Below are 16,974 nucleotides of genomic sequence, written 5' to 3' on the forward strand. Positions count from 1 at the left end.
GCTCCCCTTTGCCTCCTGCAGGATGCAGCCGATTCCCTCCAGATATTTCTCTCCTCTCGACAATGGTAAAACCCCAGAATTTGGAAGTAAGATAATTGGCGGAAGGGGGGTGGGGACGAAGAATGTTCTTGTCCCCTTCTCCAAGATAAAAACAAAACTTTCACCTCTTGTGTTCCCTTTAAAAACAGAATCATCTCATCTCAAGGGCAGACCATGCGAAACGCGGCGGCGCGCGCGGGGCTTCCCTGCGCCTCCAGGGCCTCGGCTCCAACTTCCCGGGTCTAGACGTTCAAGCACCGGGCTCGGGAGGAGAGGAACGAGGACATTGTTACACCGTCATTAAAAATCAGCTCACGCCGCGGAGCTAGTGGTTGGGGAGTTGGCCCGTGTTGGACGTGTGTTATGTATCACTTACAAGCACATTTAATTGGGAGATAAAGATAAATCGATCTTTATGAATTTATCGACCGGATTCTTTGAAGCTCTTCTTTCTCTTCCTTTTTCTAGGGCTCTCACCCCCAAGGATCCCCGGGGACGTCCTAACACCGGACCCCGTCCTCATCCACGAGGCTGGCCAGTCTTGCCGAAGACCCACTGCCCACTCAAAGGGCCCTGGAGGGGAAGGAGGAGGGTGCTGAGAAAACTCGAGGGCCCTGCCGCCAGCCGCCCTCCTCCTCGCCTCACCCCTGCCACCCCCACCCCCACCCCCACCCGGACAAAGACGTCTGGAGCGCGGCTCCCCACTCCAGGCCGCAGTAATGGATGGCTCCGGCAGCAGGCGGTGTGAAAAGAATTCATTAGGACGCTGCCTGTTTGGCCTCCAGTCTCTTCACGCCCAGGCCCCGAGGTGGCTGAGGCGGTGTGGGGGGAAATGAAATCCCGTTAGGATCCACGGGGAAGGAGGTGTCTGTGGGGTCTCTCAGCTCTACCCTCTTTTTCCACTCCAGAAAAAGAAGAAAAGGAAAAGAAAAGAAAAAAAAAAAAAGGAAGCTTAAGGCAAAAATGTGATTTATTTATGAGCATAATAAATACTCCCTCTCATTATGAGATAGTTACAATCACAGAGGCTCGGTCTGGTGAACTTGTTTTCTGAATACTAGGGAACTACCCTCGACTCCTGGCTTGGTTTACACGGCGACAGCCGGGTCCCTTCGCTGCCCTGCCCGACGCTGGCATGCCTGTGTGGGCTGTTACTCATCATGCCCAGCCAGGTTTGCCATCCACTTTGCTATTTCTCCGTTAAAATATTGTTCTAGGGACTTCCGTCACCTGATTACCCTCGGAAAGCCAGGAATCCCTTTGATTATTTTGATGATAATTTTACATTTAAAGTTCAGCAAGAAGATTTAGGTCCGTTGAATTATAGCTACACTTGAAATAATTTGATAGCGTATTACTTGCATCCATAAATTGCCCTGCAAAGTATTGACTGCAGGGGTTATAATACTAATCTTCTTTTATTAGTGAGTTCAGAGAATTCTCATCAATATGAATTTTATTTACTAGTGTGCTTTTTCTCGAATGCTATGCAGTCATATTTTTTCATCTAATGCTTAACTGCTTAGAAAACGACTGTTCGCGTCATAAAAGGATCCTTGTGTTTCGCCGTGATTAACAAGAGTCATTCCCGGCACCTCGGCTACCTGCGCAGCGGTCGGAGCGTGGGGACTGCGGATAATAAAAGCCATTGGAGTTTTTCCTGGGCTTCTCGGAGAGATTTATGGGCAGCGAGCGACAGGTACATGGTTTATCCAGCCTTCGGATTCCTCCCTGCTTAGCTCGCAAGTGCCTGACACTGCAGAGCCCTGGCTGCGCGGGAAAACCACCCAGAGCCCATCTTTGCAACTTCGCTTTGAGAGACCCCCCGCCCCACCTCCGATGAGGACGCAGGAAGGCCGCGCCCAGGGAGATCTGGGTCCTCCAACTCCAGTTAACTTCCGCGAACTTTTTTTCTGGGAACTTCCCTCCGGGTTGAAGTTGGCCCAGCCCCTGGGCACTTTCCGTGGACGGTGCCAAGCTGGTGTCCGGATGGGATTGTTTGAAACCACTTAACACCTCAGACGTCAGTAAAAGGGATGGTGATTAAGTTGTCTCCACGCTGGGGGGCTGTCCCAGGCCGCGGTTGCCCGCAGGTGTATGTAGACGGGGTAAAGTGCTAACCGCACAAATAAAGGAACATGCACGCAGCAAACTTGCGTGGGCCTGCCAGTCCAGCCCGGAGGGGGAGCACTGTGAACCGCACGCTTCCTTGCTGCCGCCAGGGGCGAGGTTGCGGTGGGCTTGGAGAGGGGGCGGCGTGGGAGCCCCGGGTCTCGGTGGGTGCGGAGCAACCCGTGGGCCTAGCGGGCCCGCGCGCTCGCCCACCTCCCAGTCCCAGGCTACAGGCCGGTTTCTTGGGTAACCGTGTTGTTTTTATTTATAGGGGACTTTGAGTGGCCTGATCATTCGGTCATTGCCTCGGCTCTTGCTCCTGGCAATGGTTGGGAAATAGCTTGGGATGGGTTTTATTTATGGAAGGGCAATTGGGATTCACACCCAGCTAACCCAGAACAGTCCCCCCCTCCCCAGCCCAAGACGCACTTACAAAGGGGTGCTTGTGTAAAATTCCCCATCAGACACACCAATTTGCAAGTAGCAGAAAGCATTGGAGCCTCATTTTTTAAACTATTTTATTCAGCTTTTTTTTTTCTTTTTTTTTTTTTTTAAATCTGAAAGCCCAAAATAGACTCCATGTGGTTCTAAGTGAAGTCAGCCCTTGGCTGGCTTTGAAATAGCTCCTGCAATTATGTAAAAGAGCAGTTCACCAACAGGACGGAATTAAAAGGGATCTCACCCGCTTCCCTTTCAAGGCAGCCTCTCATGTTTGGCTTTTCAAAGCACTTCCAACACGATGTCTTTCTCCAGGACAAAAGGCAGAACAAAAAACGTCCCCAAACTTGTAAATTGAACGTCAAGGGAACTTTAAACAATTTAAAGCCCATAAATAATGATAAAGGGGACTGGCAAAAAAGGCAAACCCATTCAATTAATAGAGTTTCCCAAGCAAAGATCAAGTGGTTTATAAAATAAAAGTCTTTGGTTTCATTATTCTGTTCCTTGACCATGCAGAACGCGGGACAGGGGGTTTTTCTAAAGCGCCCTGAAGAAGAAACACTTGACGGGACTGTGTGTGCTGTGACATTCTTATGTAGAAAGTTTTGCTTTTTGTCCCCCACCCTCAAAGTAGCAGAAACAAAACCGTCAACCTGAAGCATAAAAGGGAGTATAATTTTTTTTTTTTTTTTTTGCATTTCCTCAGGGGAGTTGGAAAATGGTCCCCCAGGCCTGAGGCGGGGAAATGTGACCCTTCACACCTGCGTTGCCCGCCCCATCCCAGGACAGAGGAACGGGCAGAGCAACCAGCCGCTTGGCCCCAGCCGAGTCCTCGCGGTATGTGGGAGCCGGGGTGGGGGTTTCCTGCACCGCGCGGGGACCCCGGGGACTGCGGGCGTGAACATGCCGACCGCGCACCCAGGCGCCCGCTAGGACGAGCGCTTGGAGCCCAGGGTTTCCCCGCACCCACCCCCGGCTCCGCTCAGGAGTGGGGGCCTAGGCAGGCAGGGGTCCTAGTCCCCTTACGGTACATCCCTAACGGTTGGAGGGGGGAGTTCATGACCACTGTGGGTACCGGGTCGCCCGGTGCCTTCGCCCTGTAAGCCCACGCTCACCGCGCGTCTCCCGGGAGAACAGAGCTCCGGCCAAGGGGGATCCTCAGCGGGGACTGAGTCACCCGTCCACCCGCCTCGGGACTCCCAGCCGGGGGAGAGAGAGCATCTGGCGGAGGCCTGGGGTGCGGGCGACGACGACGGGCAGCGAGGACACCCACCAAAGTCTGGGGGGGCTGCACCGGTGCGCGAATCCCAGGCCCCGGGGCGTTGGAGATGGAGGCGCAGGCCGGGCGCTTCTCACCTGGCTTTATCTCTGCCCATCTGCCCCTCGGATTCCCGTGGCCCCACCTTTCCCGGACTTCAAACGCACCCCGGCCACTCGGCGCCCAACTTTCATCTCCCGGCACAGCGGGCATTGTTTGCGGGACTTCACAGATATGCTAATCCCGGGGCCGGGTAACCGGCGACCTCCGAGGCCGGCAGAGGGCACGGAAGGGTGAAGGGGTGCGCCTGCCCGGGCTGGGCCTTGGGGACCACCGTGTGGACAGCTGTTACGACGCCGGCGTCCACGGCTGTCCCGGCGTCCCCTTTCGCCGCCTTATCCTGGAAGGCGGGAAGCACGTGATGCTGGGCCCAGGCTGGATGCAGCCCGCGTCCGTGGACAGTGAAGTCGGAGGCACCGGGCCAGCGACCAGGGCCGGGCCGGCTGGGAGTCCTCCGAGTTCCCAGCTCTCCGGAGGACCCCGTGTGTAGGTACGAGCCTGGCCAGGGCCTGGGCCTGGAGCCTCTCTGACTCCTGGGCCCTCCCTAAGCAGGCCCCCGCTGCCCCTTCCAGGGCCCCGACCCCCTGCAGGGTGTTGTCTTTTAAAGAGGGCGTGGTTTACTCCAGTGCATCCTTTAACCCTTTAGAAACCACATTAGAGGGAGCAAGAGGGTGTTGGGATCGACAGCCACACACGTTAGGGCTCCGCTTCGGCGGGGACTCAATACACAGCAGCGCGTGCTCCGGACACAACTGCGTGTCTCCTTCCCCCCGACAGTGGCAAAGCAGAGCCGGCGATTCCCGTGGCCACAGTCCCCTCGGTTAAGGCCATGCAGCGGAAAGGATGTCGCCAGATGAGACGTTGCCAGGGCCTGGGTGCAGAGCGGGGGACGCTGGCCGAATGGGGAAGGGGACTGGACTGACGGAGGCCTTCCCAGTGTATTTCTGGAGAAAGGTCAGGGTCAAACGTCGGCTGAGCGAAAAGCTCATGGGAAAGGCGAGGGTAGGTATGTATGTAACTGACCCACCGGCTCCATGAGCTTCCGCCAAAGCACAGCTTTGCCTAGCAGGGAAATCTCCGAAGGAGGCCTTAAATGACAGACTTTTCCCAGGAGAGGACCGGAAGTGTGTGTGCCGCTGGGGGAGGGAGGAGAGCCATTCTATTAATCAATAATTAAATGAAGATAACAACAGAGGCCACCCCCCTCTAAACAGGTAACCAGGGAACACCTTCCAATAGAGCTGACCCAGAAACCCCTGGGGTAGAACCGTTCTACACTGGAGGAAAATCCCAGCGTAGATCTTTGGTTCTTGATCGAGGGCCTGTAAGCATTGGGAACCAGAGCCAAGGAGAGGGCAGTCAGTAGAGGCTGGCCACAAGACTCCCCTCCCCCTCCCCTTAGACTGCTCGAACCCTCAGCTACCAGGTGCTCCTTTGCTCACTGACCTGAGGGTTGGTATAGGTCACGGGCCACCAGGGGGTGAGCTAGTTTCCTTCCATGAGGCTTGAGAAATGAAATGTACATGGGCACCTGCCCTTGCCAGGCTGGGACCATCTAAAATTGCTCCCTCGTTAAATCGTCCACATCCACTGTCTTTACTGCTCCCTGCCTCTGCCCGAGAGGTTGGCACAGGAAGGAGGGCGGACTTGCTTTCAGGTCTCCATGGTCCCCACTGCCTCAGGTCACCTAAATATACAGCCCCTACTCGGTGGTGATCACAGAAAAAATGGGAACTGGTGACACCCTAGGCCTTTGAAACAGAAGAATCTTTGAATGTGTTTCGTTTGTCTTCCGGAAAAAAACAAAGGACTCCAGGTGCATGACTTGGCGGCCCACAGTCGTATCTCCTTTATCCATGAAGCCTGACCTCCCCAAACTTTAGAGAAAGAAAGGACCAAGGGCAAGGACAGAGAGCAAACTCACCCCAAAGGGTTTCCATCCAGGGACCCAGCTGCCAGGGCGGATGCAGACCACACAGGAAGGAGGAGTAAGTTCTTGAGGAGCAGTGGGGGAAAGTCCAGAGAACTTCAGAGTGCTGTCCTCTGCCCCACACCTCCCTAGGGACACCTGGTTTTATGGGAAGTGAAACCATTATGCGTGGGGCAAGTGGCCCTTGTGTGTGTGTTGAGAGTGTTTCTCTTTTCTTTTTTTAAAAAAATGACAGAATTCAGGAAAGTGTGTTCATACCTTGCTATCTAGTCCTTGTTCTTCACAATGACTTTAAAACACCCCTGCAAAGGGGAAGTTACTCCTGGAACTTCTTCACACCCAGGGACTGAGGGGGGCTATGCTGGGGTGGGTGTCCCAGGGGACATTGCGGTTGACGCCAGAAGAAGGGGTGTCGGATGCCTGTTCTGACCAGGCCACAGCAGAGGGGCCCTCAAGGATGGCCACAGACCCTAGAGCAGGGCAGAGGTGAGGCTGTCTGCTCCAGTCAGTCTGCACCTCAGCTCCCTTTCCCCTGGGCACGTGAGAAAAACTAGTCTCTGCTGGGAAATGAACCAAAGTTGGAAGCAGTCCTGCGTGTCTCCAGACAGATCTTCTGTCCCCTGAAGTCTGTGACAATCATGAACGTGAAGCCTAACAAGGAGAAGTTGGTCTCGATGGCTCAGAAATGAGGGTGCCGGACACCTGTGACCAATATGACGCCTCCACTAAGTCAGGGATTCCCCCTCCCTTCCTTTCCGCACCAGGCCCCCTTGCTTGTCTGTTCATTCATTTGTAGAAAACGAGGATTTCTTGCCGTGATATTTCCAGCTTATCTCTCGGTTATTATAACCCCCCACTTACGCCGCCACAACAACAACACCCACAAAACTAAAGAGATGAGAGATTCTTAAAGTTCAGCTTCGTTCTAACCCCCCAACCTTCAAAGTTAGTTCATTCAGCACAGTAGAATTTACCTGGACATGTATACTTTAAAATGTAACGACCTGAATAATTTATTGTACCAGCCAAATTTTACAGGGCACATTTTTATTTAAATAGCCTAATGAGGTTATTTCCTATCTGTAAACAGAACTCACATAAGTATTGTGTATTTTCATAAATCAACGAGGGAGTGGCAGGAAACGGTTTTATTTCAGGCTTCACAATTTCAAAAGCAGGAGCCTGAAAAGCACGTGGTATGCAGAGCCCTGAGGGGTGCAGAGCGCCCCCTGTGGGCCTTGTGAGTAATGGCATCTGCTGTAGAGCCTGCGGGGACTGAGCGCCGTCCCAGGGAGCAGACGCCTGCGGAGCTCCCCTTTATCGCGGAATTACAAGGGCCGAGATGTCTTTTTCATGCCTACAATTGCACAAGGGAAAGATTCCCAATTCCTTTTCATTACAAACGTCTAGGCCACAAGAGAAGCCTTTGTCACAAACGAAGGTAAAAATATCAGACCTACGATCAGATTTTGGACATCATAATAGAAACCTCACCTCGGCTCTCTTTAAGACCCACGGAAGGTCTCCTGACTCCGACTCACCCTGAGTGGGGCCTGGACGCCGATGGATAAGAAAACCCCCGACACCTGAGCTGGAGGGGCCTGGGCGCACGGCTGAACTCACCGGGCCTCTGCTGTACCATCTGCGTAATGGGTGGGAACGCCGGCCCTCTCCTGCCAGCGGCCTGATGACGTCCCTATGCCACGAATCATGAATATTACGTGATGGGTTGTGGGAACGGAACTAGCTCCCGCAGGACTCTGGGGGGGCTCCTGGCACAGAGTGATCGCGGCGGGAGCTCAGCTGCGTGCAGGCCCGCCATCCCGGACGCTGGGGTGCTGGGTGGCCGCGGGGCCGCCAGGGGCGCCCGCTTTTGTGCCCAGAGCGGGGATACCAATTTGAGGCAGCCTCTGCTCACTCGACTCTGGAGCATTTACAAACAACCCGCAGGCCACCAACCGGTCAGGACGCGGCCCACGTTAAGAAGGCGCGAGCCTCCCGGGACGAGAGGTCCCCAAGCGCCCCCCTGGGTGGCACAGCATCTTCCCCTTCGCCCAGACGGGGACTCGGCGCGGACAGTCCCCGCGGCGGGTCTCTGCAGTCGCTCTCCTGACCAAGTCGAGCCTCAGAAGGGCGCAAGGCACTGCCTTCCCAGGGAAAAGACTTCTAAGTCACTCTAGGTGATTTTACGTTAAATAAAAGAGCTGTTAAGTGCTAAACAAAGACACCTCCAAGACATTGCTCTTTTGGGGAGGGGCTAGGCAACCAGTGCACTTTGGCCTCTGGGTTCGCTCCAAACTCTGTCTCTCTAGGGTCCCCATCCCGACCCCACCGTCTGACCTTTGAACACCACCGGGGCACGGGGTCGGTCGACGCTGGGGGACAGGACACAAGCTGCAGCCAAGGAACTAGGGCTGATTCGCCCCTTTCCCTCCCCTTTCTTCGGCTCTCAAAGCAGGACGTTAGCTCAAGTGTGCCGCCTGCGGGCCGCCATCGGGATCGGCCCCTCCGAGCCGAGGAGCCGGGCTGCCCGACCGCTGCCGAGCGCCCCCCGCCAAGGTCCCAGCAGGGACTGGTCCCGCGCACTCCCCGACTTCCGGCCTCTGAGCAGCCGGGGCCTCTTTTCGGGTGTAGGGGGCGCACTTTTACCCCAACTCAGCTCCCCCCCCCCTTTGGCGGGGGGAGGAGCAAACATTTCCAGTTTTAATGTGGCCCAATTATGTCGTTTGCACGACTTAAAATGTTTTTCTTTAACTCATTTTAATCTAGTAAAAATGCTTCAGCAAGTAGCTAATTTCTCAGGGATGGCTTCGCCTCGACATTTGCATATAAAGAGCATGGGGGGCCGGCCCATCTCCAGATGCACGGGTCGCGGGCAGCTAGGCCTCCTCCAGCGGGTGGTACTCCTGGGTTTGTCCGGGAGGCCGAAGCCGTGGTCTGCGATGGGGCTCCGGGGGACGAGCGGCTGGGGGCAGGGGCACCTGGGCACCGGGGAGGGGACAGGCCTCTTCGCGTCCCCCGCCCCGGAACTGCCCCGACCTCCCGCCCACTCTTATCCCGGGGAGGGGCGCCCTCTGGGTGCCACATGGGCTCAGCGTCCAGGGCACATTTATCCCAAGTGCGTTTATTAAATCGTGTCTGGAGATGGATGGACGTGGATACAGGAGAGGAAATCTCAGCGCTCAGTTGAGCAATCTCCTGGCTTTAAATTCCGAATAAAAGTCTCAAATATTCCCGGGTCAGGGGGGCACTGTCTCATTAAAACCACTCTCGTCCTGAAACTGCAATGCAGACATTAAAGTGCAGTATTTTTCAATTAGAGCTGACGAATTCAATCAAAATTCCATAGATTAGGATGAAATGAGGCATGGGTCATTTACAGGGGAATTTAATTGCCGAGCCATTAGACAAATAGTATATTTGCCATTCCCGCGTTATCCATCATTTTCGACATCAATACCGGGGCCGCATCTCCCCGTCCCGCAGCCGCCCGGCGTCGGCTGTAAACACTCCCTTCTCTGTATCTTCTGATTATATCTGATTTCATTTAGGGCCACGGGGGATTATAAATGTTCACGCAATCAAGTTCATTAGGACTTCAAATCGCATTTCTGATTGGGATCGCTCCGCCGCTGTCCTCGGTGCGCCTTTCAAACCCCAGGACGAGGCTTTCAAAACATCTTTTTGAATTTAAAGCTTCACATCCTTTTGTCTTTCGACGCCCCCCTCCCCACCCCGCGCCCTGAGCTCCTCGGGCCTCTTTCGCTGGGGAGCAGCCTTGAACCCCACTGCGCCCAGAGCGAGGTTGGGGGAGGGTGGAGAGCACCCCCGCGGCCTCAGGCCCGACCCAAGCAGGCCTCCCACCCCACCGGGACCCATCCCCCAATGCTGTTCCGACAACGCACCGCGGGGCCGTGGGGCACTCAGGATCCGGAAACCTGAGATGAGCGCGCGTGGACGGGCCCCGCGTGTTCGCGCGTCGCGGGTGGGTGTCAGCCCCACATGTCCCAGCGCCCCGGAGTCCTGCGGCCACAGGCCTCTCTAGGCAGCCATTGGGCCTGACCCTGGGTACTGATGGCAGGGACCCCCTTCCAGGCTGGACCCGGGTGGGGGCGGTACCCAGAGGAGCAATTCTGACTATTTGCAAACCCGAGAAACAAAGGAACACTATTCTGGGGCGAGCTGGCAAGAAAGGCTCAAGACATCCCTTCCAGCACAGTTGAAAAATAATAGCTTAATATTAACTGCTTCTCATAAAAATATACTTTCACAGAGATACAGTTAGAAGAAAACCCTCATTTCACCCCCGTACTTTGTGCTTATCGCTGTTAGCTGCCTCAGTAATTTAATTGGAATGAAACGTGAGAAATGTGTCATTTTTGAAGCGTTTATACATCGCTTCCTAGAAATCTCATTGTGTTAACTAGGAGCCTACTGCGTTCTGTTTAGAACCCATAATCACATTTTTATGTGTCTGTATTACGAGTTAATGTGACCTCCCATCTTTAGCAGATAAAAAAAAAAAATGTTCTCTTTCCATAACATCGGCATCAAACTCCAGTTTGCAGAAAGTACACAGAAACCCGGTTTGCTCAAGATTCTCCAAACTTACAACTTAAGAGCAGGGACAGGAACGCCAGCAGAAAAGTGCCTGCCGAATGAATAATTACACACCAAATTAAAACCCTGTAGTCGACAGCAAACACTGCATTCTCAATCATGTTTATTGCTTACAAATTGCATTACAAAGAAATCTACTCTTTTTATTGGAGTGATTAAGCAGAGTGTTAGGGCCGCAGAAATACCATTCTGGAAGATTAGACGCGGGCGGAAAAGCTAGCTAGCTCCATTGCAACGGTGAATATGTATAATTTTGTTAAAGAACACGTTTAACACACAAATGAAGATTGGACTGTCATTATGGCATCATAAAAGAGTCAACTTAAAATTATATTTATTTGTAAACACATTGCCTATAAAATGTGCATATTTAATACAAAGGAAGTCGGCAATTCCGTAATCAATATTTTAATTACTCAGATTTTATTATTGTGGCACAATTTTATATGATATATCACGATTCTATAGTTTCTCTATACTCTCTTCCCCCTTATCATGTGAGCTAAAATCCTTAATTTTGGGGTGCAGGAAGGGTAAGACCGTTTGCTTATGGCGCCACCTGCAGGACTCTATGAAAATGGTTTCAATACGGCAATTCTTTGGACTCTAGAAATTTAACCTCAGGGCTTCTATTAGCAATTTAATGAAATTAATATTTGTTTTAAAATAGAAAGATGTTGACAACTTCAAGAAAAATCTTGGATTTTGAAAGCTATGCTTAAATCCAAAGATAAGATGCAATATTGATCATCACTGAAACTTCAGGGCTTCTGAATATCCCAAGTGCATAGAGAAAATTTGTCCAAGGAATAATTTGCTCTTGAAATAATGGAATAAAAGATGCCATATTCCTGGTTTATCACCTGGTCCTTGGGCAGTCCTTAAGAGATGAGAAGCACTTGGAAGGCTAATAACATCCGCAATGGCGGTGATTAAGCTTCTTCTTGGATGCCGGGCGTCAGGACGGGTCACTGGAGCCAACCAGCTCATTCTCCAAGCCTATATTTTACACCATTTTGGTAGCGGGTTAAGTGTTCTTTGCCAAAGTTCAACAGCCTGCCCCATCAACGTGTGTCATCAAAAGGTGATCTGGGAAATTGGAAGTGTGGCGATTATAGACAGTGACTGGGATTAGCAAATGCTCCTTAAAGAGTCAGGGGTTTTGATTTTCTTCAAGACGTGCTGAATTGATGGTGATCATGTCTCTTAAAATCAAATGGACACAAATATGCTGAAAAGAGAGGTCTGGTGCTGTGTCCAGAATTGTAAGCACGATACGTCACAGGGTGCCACATCCAGGTACTGCCCGCCTGCTGGCTGTCCTGTTGTGCTGGGGACATTTGGACTGTCCGGGTACAGTCAGGATGAAAGGAGGCAGACCTCGTCAGGACCGCGGTTGGTGGAGAACCTCACTTGTGTATTTGAGAATTCTCTGTGGTCAGATGACAAGTAGTATAGTCACAGCTATTTGATAAAAGCTGGAGGGGCCCTGACCGGGTGGCTCGGTTGGTTGGAGCATTGTTTTGTGCACCATAAGGTTGCAGGTTCGACTCCCGGTTGGGCCGCGTACAGGAGGCAACCGATGGATGTTTCTGTCACATCTATGTTTCTCTCTCTCTGTCTTCCTCCCTCTCTCTCTAAAAATCATTAAAAACGTAGCCTCGGGTGAGGATTAAAATTTTTTAAAAAAAAGATCAAAGGGAAACAATTCCTCTGCTTTTATTAGTAGAAACATTTACTCTTTTGTTTCTGTCTGGATTTTGAACCCTGTGAACACATCATTAAAAAGCGAAATTTGAAATTAAAGAAAGCAACTTAGATCTTATGGAATTGAATTTATATAATATGTGCAAAGAGAAAAGTAATGATGTCCAATACGAACTGTGAAAGAAGAGAAAACATCTGTAGGACCGTTAATAAGAGAAATCCCCAGGTATAGCTTGTTCACTGGGAAAGAGGTCACCCAGGGTAACCCCCCTGAATCCCGCCGCCCCGCCCTCTTCTTTCCCTCCCTCCCTCCCTCCCTCCCTCCCTCCCTCCCTCCCTCCCTCCCACTTTCCCCCTCCCCTCCCTTCCTCAGTCTGTCCTTCTCCCCCACAACCAATCTCGCTCCTTTTGTCTTTCGTATCTAGGTGGAATGATGCAAGTCGCCATAATTTTAGAACTTCCTAATACAGGCAGCACAGAGCACAGTTAGACACAGTCATCGAGACGAAGCATTTCTGAGTTACTTTATTTTCTGATTAATAAAGCAAATTGCTAGCAGTAATCAATTCTGAAAGACTAATAATTCTTCGTCAGATCTTTAGAAATATAAAGTTAACATGTTTCCAAAGAGTTCTACTTTGTTCTAGGACTCCAAAACATATTTGAAATTTAATGCATTTCAGAAAAACAAGCCAACTTTCCTGTGGGGGGGCGAGGACTGGGCTGGCTGGGCTGGCTGAGGGCATCGGGATGGCTGAGGGCATGGAGTCAGTGTGTCCCTTCCGAGTCTGATTCCCAAGCGCAGGGAGGACAGGGCTGGCAGCCCGGGGGGGGGGGGGGGGGGGAGCTGGGGCTGCATTTCTTACTGTCCTGCCCTTTCATTTGTTTTATCAATAACACTGCTTTGTGTTTCCATGTTTTACCGTCTTTATCCTAATAGTAAGCTACTTTCTTCTAATGATAAAACAGTCCTAGCAATAGAAGGAGGGTCTCTGGGCAGGCTCAGCGGGGGCACCCTGGAGGAGGGGCGTCACCCTGGCAACACTGCAGAGGCACCTAGACCTTCCTTTCCCAGGTGAACACTGCAGCCCATTTTGTTGAAGTAACTCCTTCTTTCTCAGGGGAGCAGCCTGGCTCTGAAGCCCCGTCTCCAGGGCATCACCTCGGGCTCCTTCCACCCTCCAGGATCCTGTATCCCGTCCAGGACGTCACCTTCCCAGAGTCCCGCTCTGACCGCATGTGCTCACGTGCTCTGCGGTCCTCGTGGCTGGTCCAGTAGGTTCAGAATCCTTGGCCTGGAAGCCAAGGCTCTCCTCATTGCACCCCAGCCCCGCCTCCTCCCAGGGGCCAGAGGACGAGGTGCCGTTCCTCCTCCTGCCCTGCACCCCCCCTTCGGTCTGCTTTCCTTTCGATGCAGCGGTGACTCGTCTCCGCTCAGGAGGTGCTCGAGGACACCACGTGCACAAGCCCTTCCTCCGCCGGGTGAGTTGTCTGTCTCAAGGGGCGGCTGTGGGTGGTCAGCTGGAGGTTCTGGGGGTACTGCCCTGTCACTCCCTTGAAGACCTCCGTGGGGGCTGTGCCTGCCCCCTGCTCACCCCACAGTGGGCTTCACTCACGCAGCCACCACATCCCACCTTGTCCTGCAGAATTTGTGGCAGGTGAGTCCCCCTTCAGACTGCAAGTGGGAGGGTGCGCCCCGCCCCCTCTGAGGTTGTCCCCATAGCACCCTGTACTGGCTCAAACTGGACAAAAAAGGAGCCACCACTGTCCCCAGAGGGTGACCACAGGAGTCCCTGTTTTAAAATACGGTGTTTAGTAGAAAACTTGAAGTCAAGTGAGGCCAGCAGGTCAGGAAATGATTGCCGTTGAAAGATACTTTGTGACTCACCGTCCCCAGAGGGGACATGTCTCGCCATGGCAGCCACACGGGAAAGCACAGGGTGGTCAGAGGCCAGGGAGTCGGGTGGGCAAGAGCATTTATTGTGGTTTCCGTGGAAGGAACGGGCGAGGCAGGACAGGCAGGACAGACAGGCTTAGGTTGGCTACTCAGCATGATTTCAGTGGGCTCTGGGCAGAGGGGCTGTCCCGGGTGTCCGGTGCCTGGTCCGGGGGTGGCTGGTGTCCTGGCGCATGAGCACCAATGCAGGGGATGGGGGTGTGAGCGCTGGGTGGTTTGTTTGCTGTCTCCAGGAATTGGTAAGCCTGGGGGGGGGGTGAGTCTCTCCAGAGTAAGGCCCCAGATGTCAAAGCACCAGAACCCAGAAAATGAAAGCCTGGGTTAGTAGCCCTGGGCCGTTAGGACATCTCCCATGTTAGGGATGCTTGGGACAAGCTGACGGCACCCTCCGCCAACGTGGCTTCCTGGGCCCTGCGCCAGGGCTCGGTCAGCTGGGTTTGGTGAGAATGGCAGACAGAAGACTTGTGGGGGGTGGAAACATCTGGCTCATACCCCTCCTTCAAGGGAGCCCTGGGCCACGCTGCGCTGGGAAGCACCCGCGGGCTCCTGGGAAGGGGCTTTATCATGGAAGCAAGTGTCCTCCCTCCATGTGCATGTCTGTCGTGTTTTGGGGATGGTCTTTCCAGGTGCTGGGGGTCCAGGAGGGGTGGGGCATTTCCCAGGAGGCAGAGGGTCTGCCGCTTGGGGAACAGCGTGGGTGCTGCTGACCCACTGCGGGCGGGAGAGGAACCCCGGAGAAACAGGCTCAGCTTCTGGGGGAAGGCACTGTCTGATACCAATCCCATGACACCCACAACCGGCATTCTCGCCAGCGGCCTGAGAGACGGTGAGGGCTCTCATCGTCCCTGTGTCCCCAGGGGAACCCAGGCTCAGGCAGGTCTGCACCGCCAGTGGGAAGTCCCGCCAGGCCCACAGGTCCCGTCCAGGCTGCTGTCCTCACCACGCAGCCGCAGGGGAGACCAAGCACAAGCCCATATGCTCCGAGTTTCAGTGCAGGACACCCTCTGGCTCCAGCAGCAGGTAGCTGTGCAGGGCCTCGGGCAAGGGTAACAGGGGAGCGAGGAAGCCCTTCGTGCCAAGCTGCCTGCGGATGGCGCAGCGGCAGAGGTGCTTCAGGCTGCGCGGGCTGCCGGCCAGGGCCAAGAGAGACCGGTAGAAGGGCTGGTGCGCCTGGGAAGGAAGGCAGGCGGCATCAGCGTGCGCCCCTGGTCCCGCGGCCGGGCTCCTGCTGCTGGGAGACGCCAGAGGGCCTCTCCCCGCCACCCACCCGACAGCCAGATTAGGGAGAAGCTCGGCTTTGGGAGAAGCACCCTCCACCAGGGGGTCTGCAGCTTGGGGAGGTTCACTCACACAGGGGACCTCCCTGAATCCCGCCTGGTCCTCTGAACAGCGCTGCGCTGAATGACAGTGATGAGCACAGGGCTCAAGTCAATGAAATGTGAGGGGGCATTTTCTAGAGGCTTTTGGAAAAAATTTTAATCAAGTCACCCGTGGACTTTGTCGGGTATGGCTGTGGGTCAGGACACAAAGCTGACACAGGAGCCAGAGCCTGTGGCCTCAGGTTCTTGGACGCCACCCTCACGTGGGCCCTGGTCCTGGAGCCCTGCCCCCCCTCCCACCAGCACGCTCTGCTCCTGTGGCCCACAGAACCCCACCCACAGCACCCCACCCACAGCACCCCACTGGACCTGCGGGGGGCCCTGGAGCCCCGCCCCCCTCCCACCAGCACGCTCTGCTCCTGTGGCCCATAGCACCCCACCGGGACCTGCCCTCTGGGGTACGGGGGTACGACGTGGGCCGCCAGGGACCTGCCCTCTGGGGTACGGGGGTACGACGTGGGCCGCCAGGGACCTGCCCTCCGGGGTACGGGGGTACGACGTGGGCCGCCAGGAGGAAAGCAGACTCCACCGCGTCCCCAGGTCTCTTCCTCTCTGTCCAGGGCTTTATGCCGCCTGGAAACGCCGGCAGAACTGGCCCAGGGGACGGGAACAGGGACAACCAGGCACTAAGCGGTCGCAGGGGGGCTCCCTCACCTGAAACACCTCGGCAGGGATCACCTTCCTCCAGGACTCGGACACTCGGAGCTGAGGGTAGGAGTTGAACAGCACCTCCACCACCGCGGGGGCCGGCGCGCAGGTCTTCAGCACCTGGTCGAAGCGGGGAGACCCGTGAGGTGTCCGTGTGACCACTGTCCTGTCCCCCCGGGAGCAGTGCTGATCCCAGGAACAGTACAACAGGGCTGCGCTGGGGTCAGGGTTCGTTCGCAGACAAGCAGAGGCAGCGCTGGGCAAGGCCCTGCCCCTCACTGTGGAGTCTGGGCAAGGCGGCGCCTTCAGGATCAGGAGGGGCCCGTGGGTGGCCCCACGGCTGCTCGCAGCACAGCCACGAGGCTCTGCGGGGAGCCGGTGTGGCCCAGGGACCGTGTTCCTTCCCCTGTCTCACCTCAACTTCCTAACGGGTCAGGACGCGGGTGGCGGGCTGACAGGGGGCGGAGCAAAGAAGGGCTCTGCTGATGCGTTTCCACAGTCCCCACTGCAAGGGACTCCTGCTGTATGATCTGCAAATCCAAATTCATCAGCTTCATCACAAAGATGGGAACATTTTGCTTTTAAAAAATAAACTTTCTTTAAAAAAATTATTTTTCTTTATTGGTTTTAGAAAGCGAGGAAGGGAGAGAGAGAGAAACATCGATGAGAGAGAACATGGATTGGCTGCCTCCTGCACGCCCCCCACTGGGGATTTGTGCCCTGACTGGGAATCGAACCGGCGACCTCTTGGTGCATGGGTCGATGCTCGACCACTGAGCCAACCGGCCAGACTAAAAATAAACTTTCTTTTTTTTTTTTTTGT

The 16,974-nt window shown here is 54.3% G+C and overlaps 1 protein-coding gene across 1 annotated transcript in view; it reads right to left on the reverse strand.

Moving 5' to 3' along the window:
• Positions 1–15,111: 15,111 nt before the first annotated feature.
• The window catches only part of ASB18 (ankyrin repeat and SOCS box containing 18), a 46,922-nt gene continuing 45,059 nt past the window's right edge, over positions 15,112–16,974 (reverse strand). Inside the window, exons 5-6 of the mRNA XM_036253368.1 lie at positions 16,158–16,271; positions 15,112–15,294 (exon numbers count right to left, since the gene is read on the reverse strand). Of these exons, the coding sequence (XP_036109261.1) occupies positions 15,112–15,294; positions 16,158–16,271 (297 nt within the window). The remainder of the gene's footprint in view (positions 15,295–16,157; positions 16,272–16,974) is intronic.

The sequence above is a fragment of the Molossus molossus genome, unplaced genomic scaffold, assembly GCF_014108415.1.
Source record: "Molossus molossus isolate mMolMol1 unplaced genomic scaffold, mMolMol1.p scaffold_m16_p_11, whole genome shotgun sequence".
In the NCBI taxonomy this organism is placed as follows: Eukaryota; Metazoa; Chordata; class Mammalia; order Chiroptera; family Molossidae; genus Molossus; species Molossus molossus.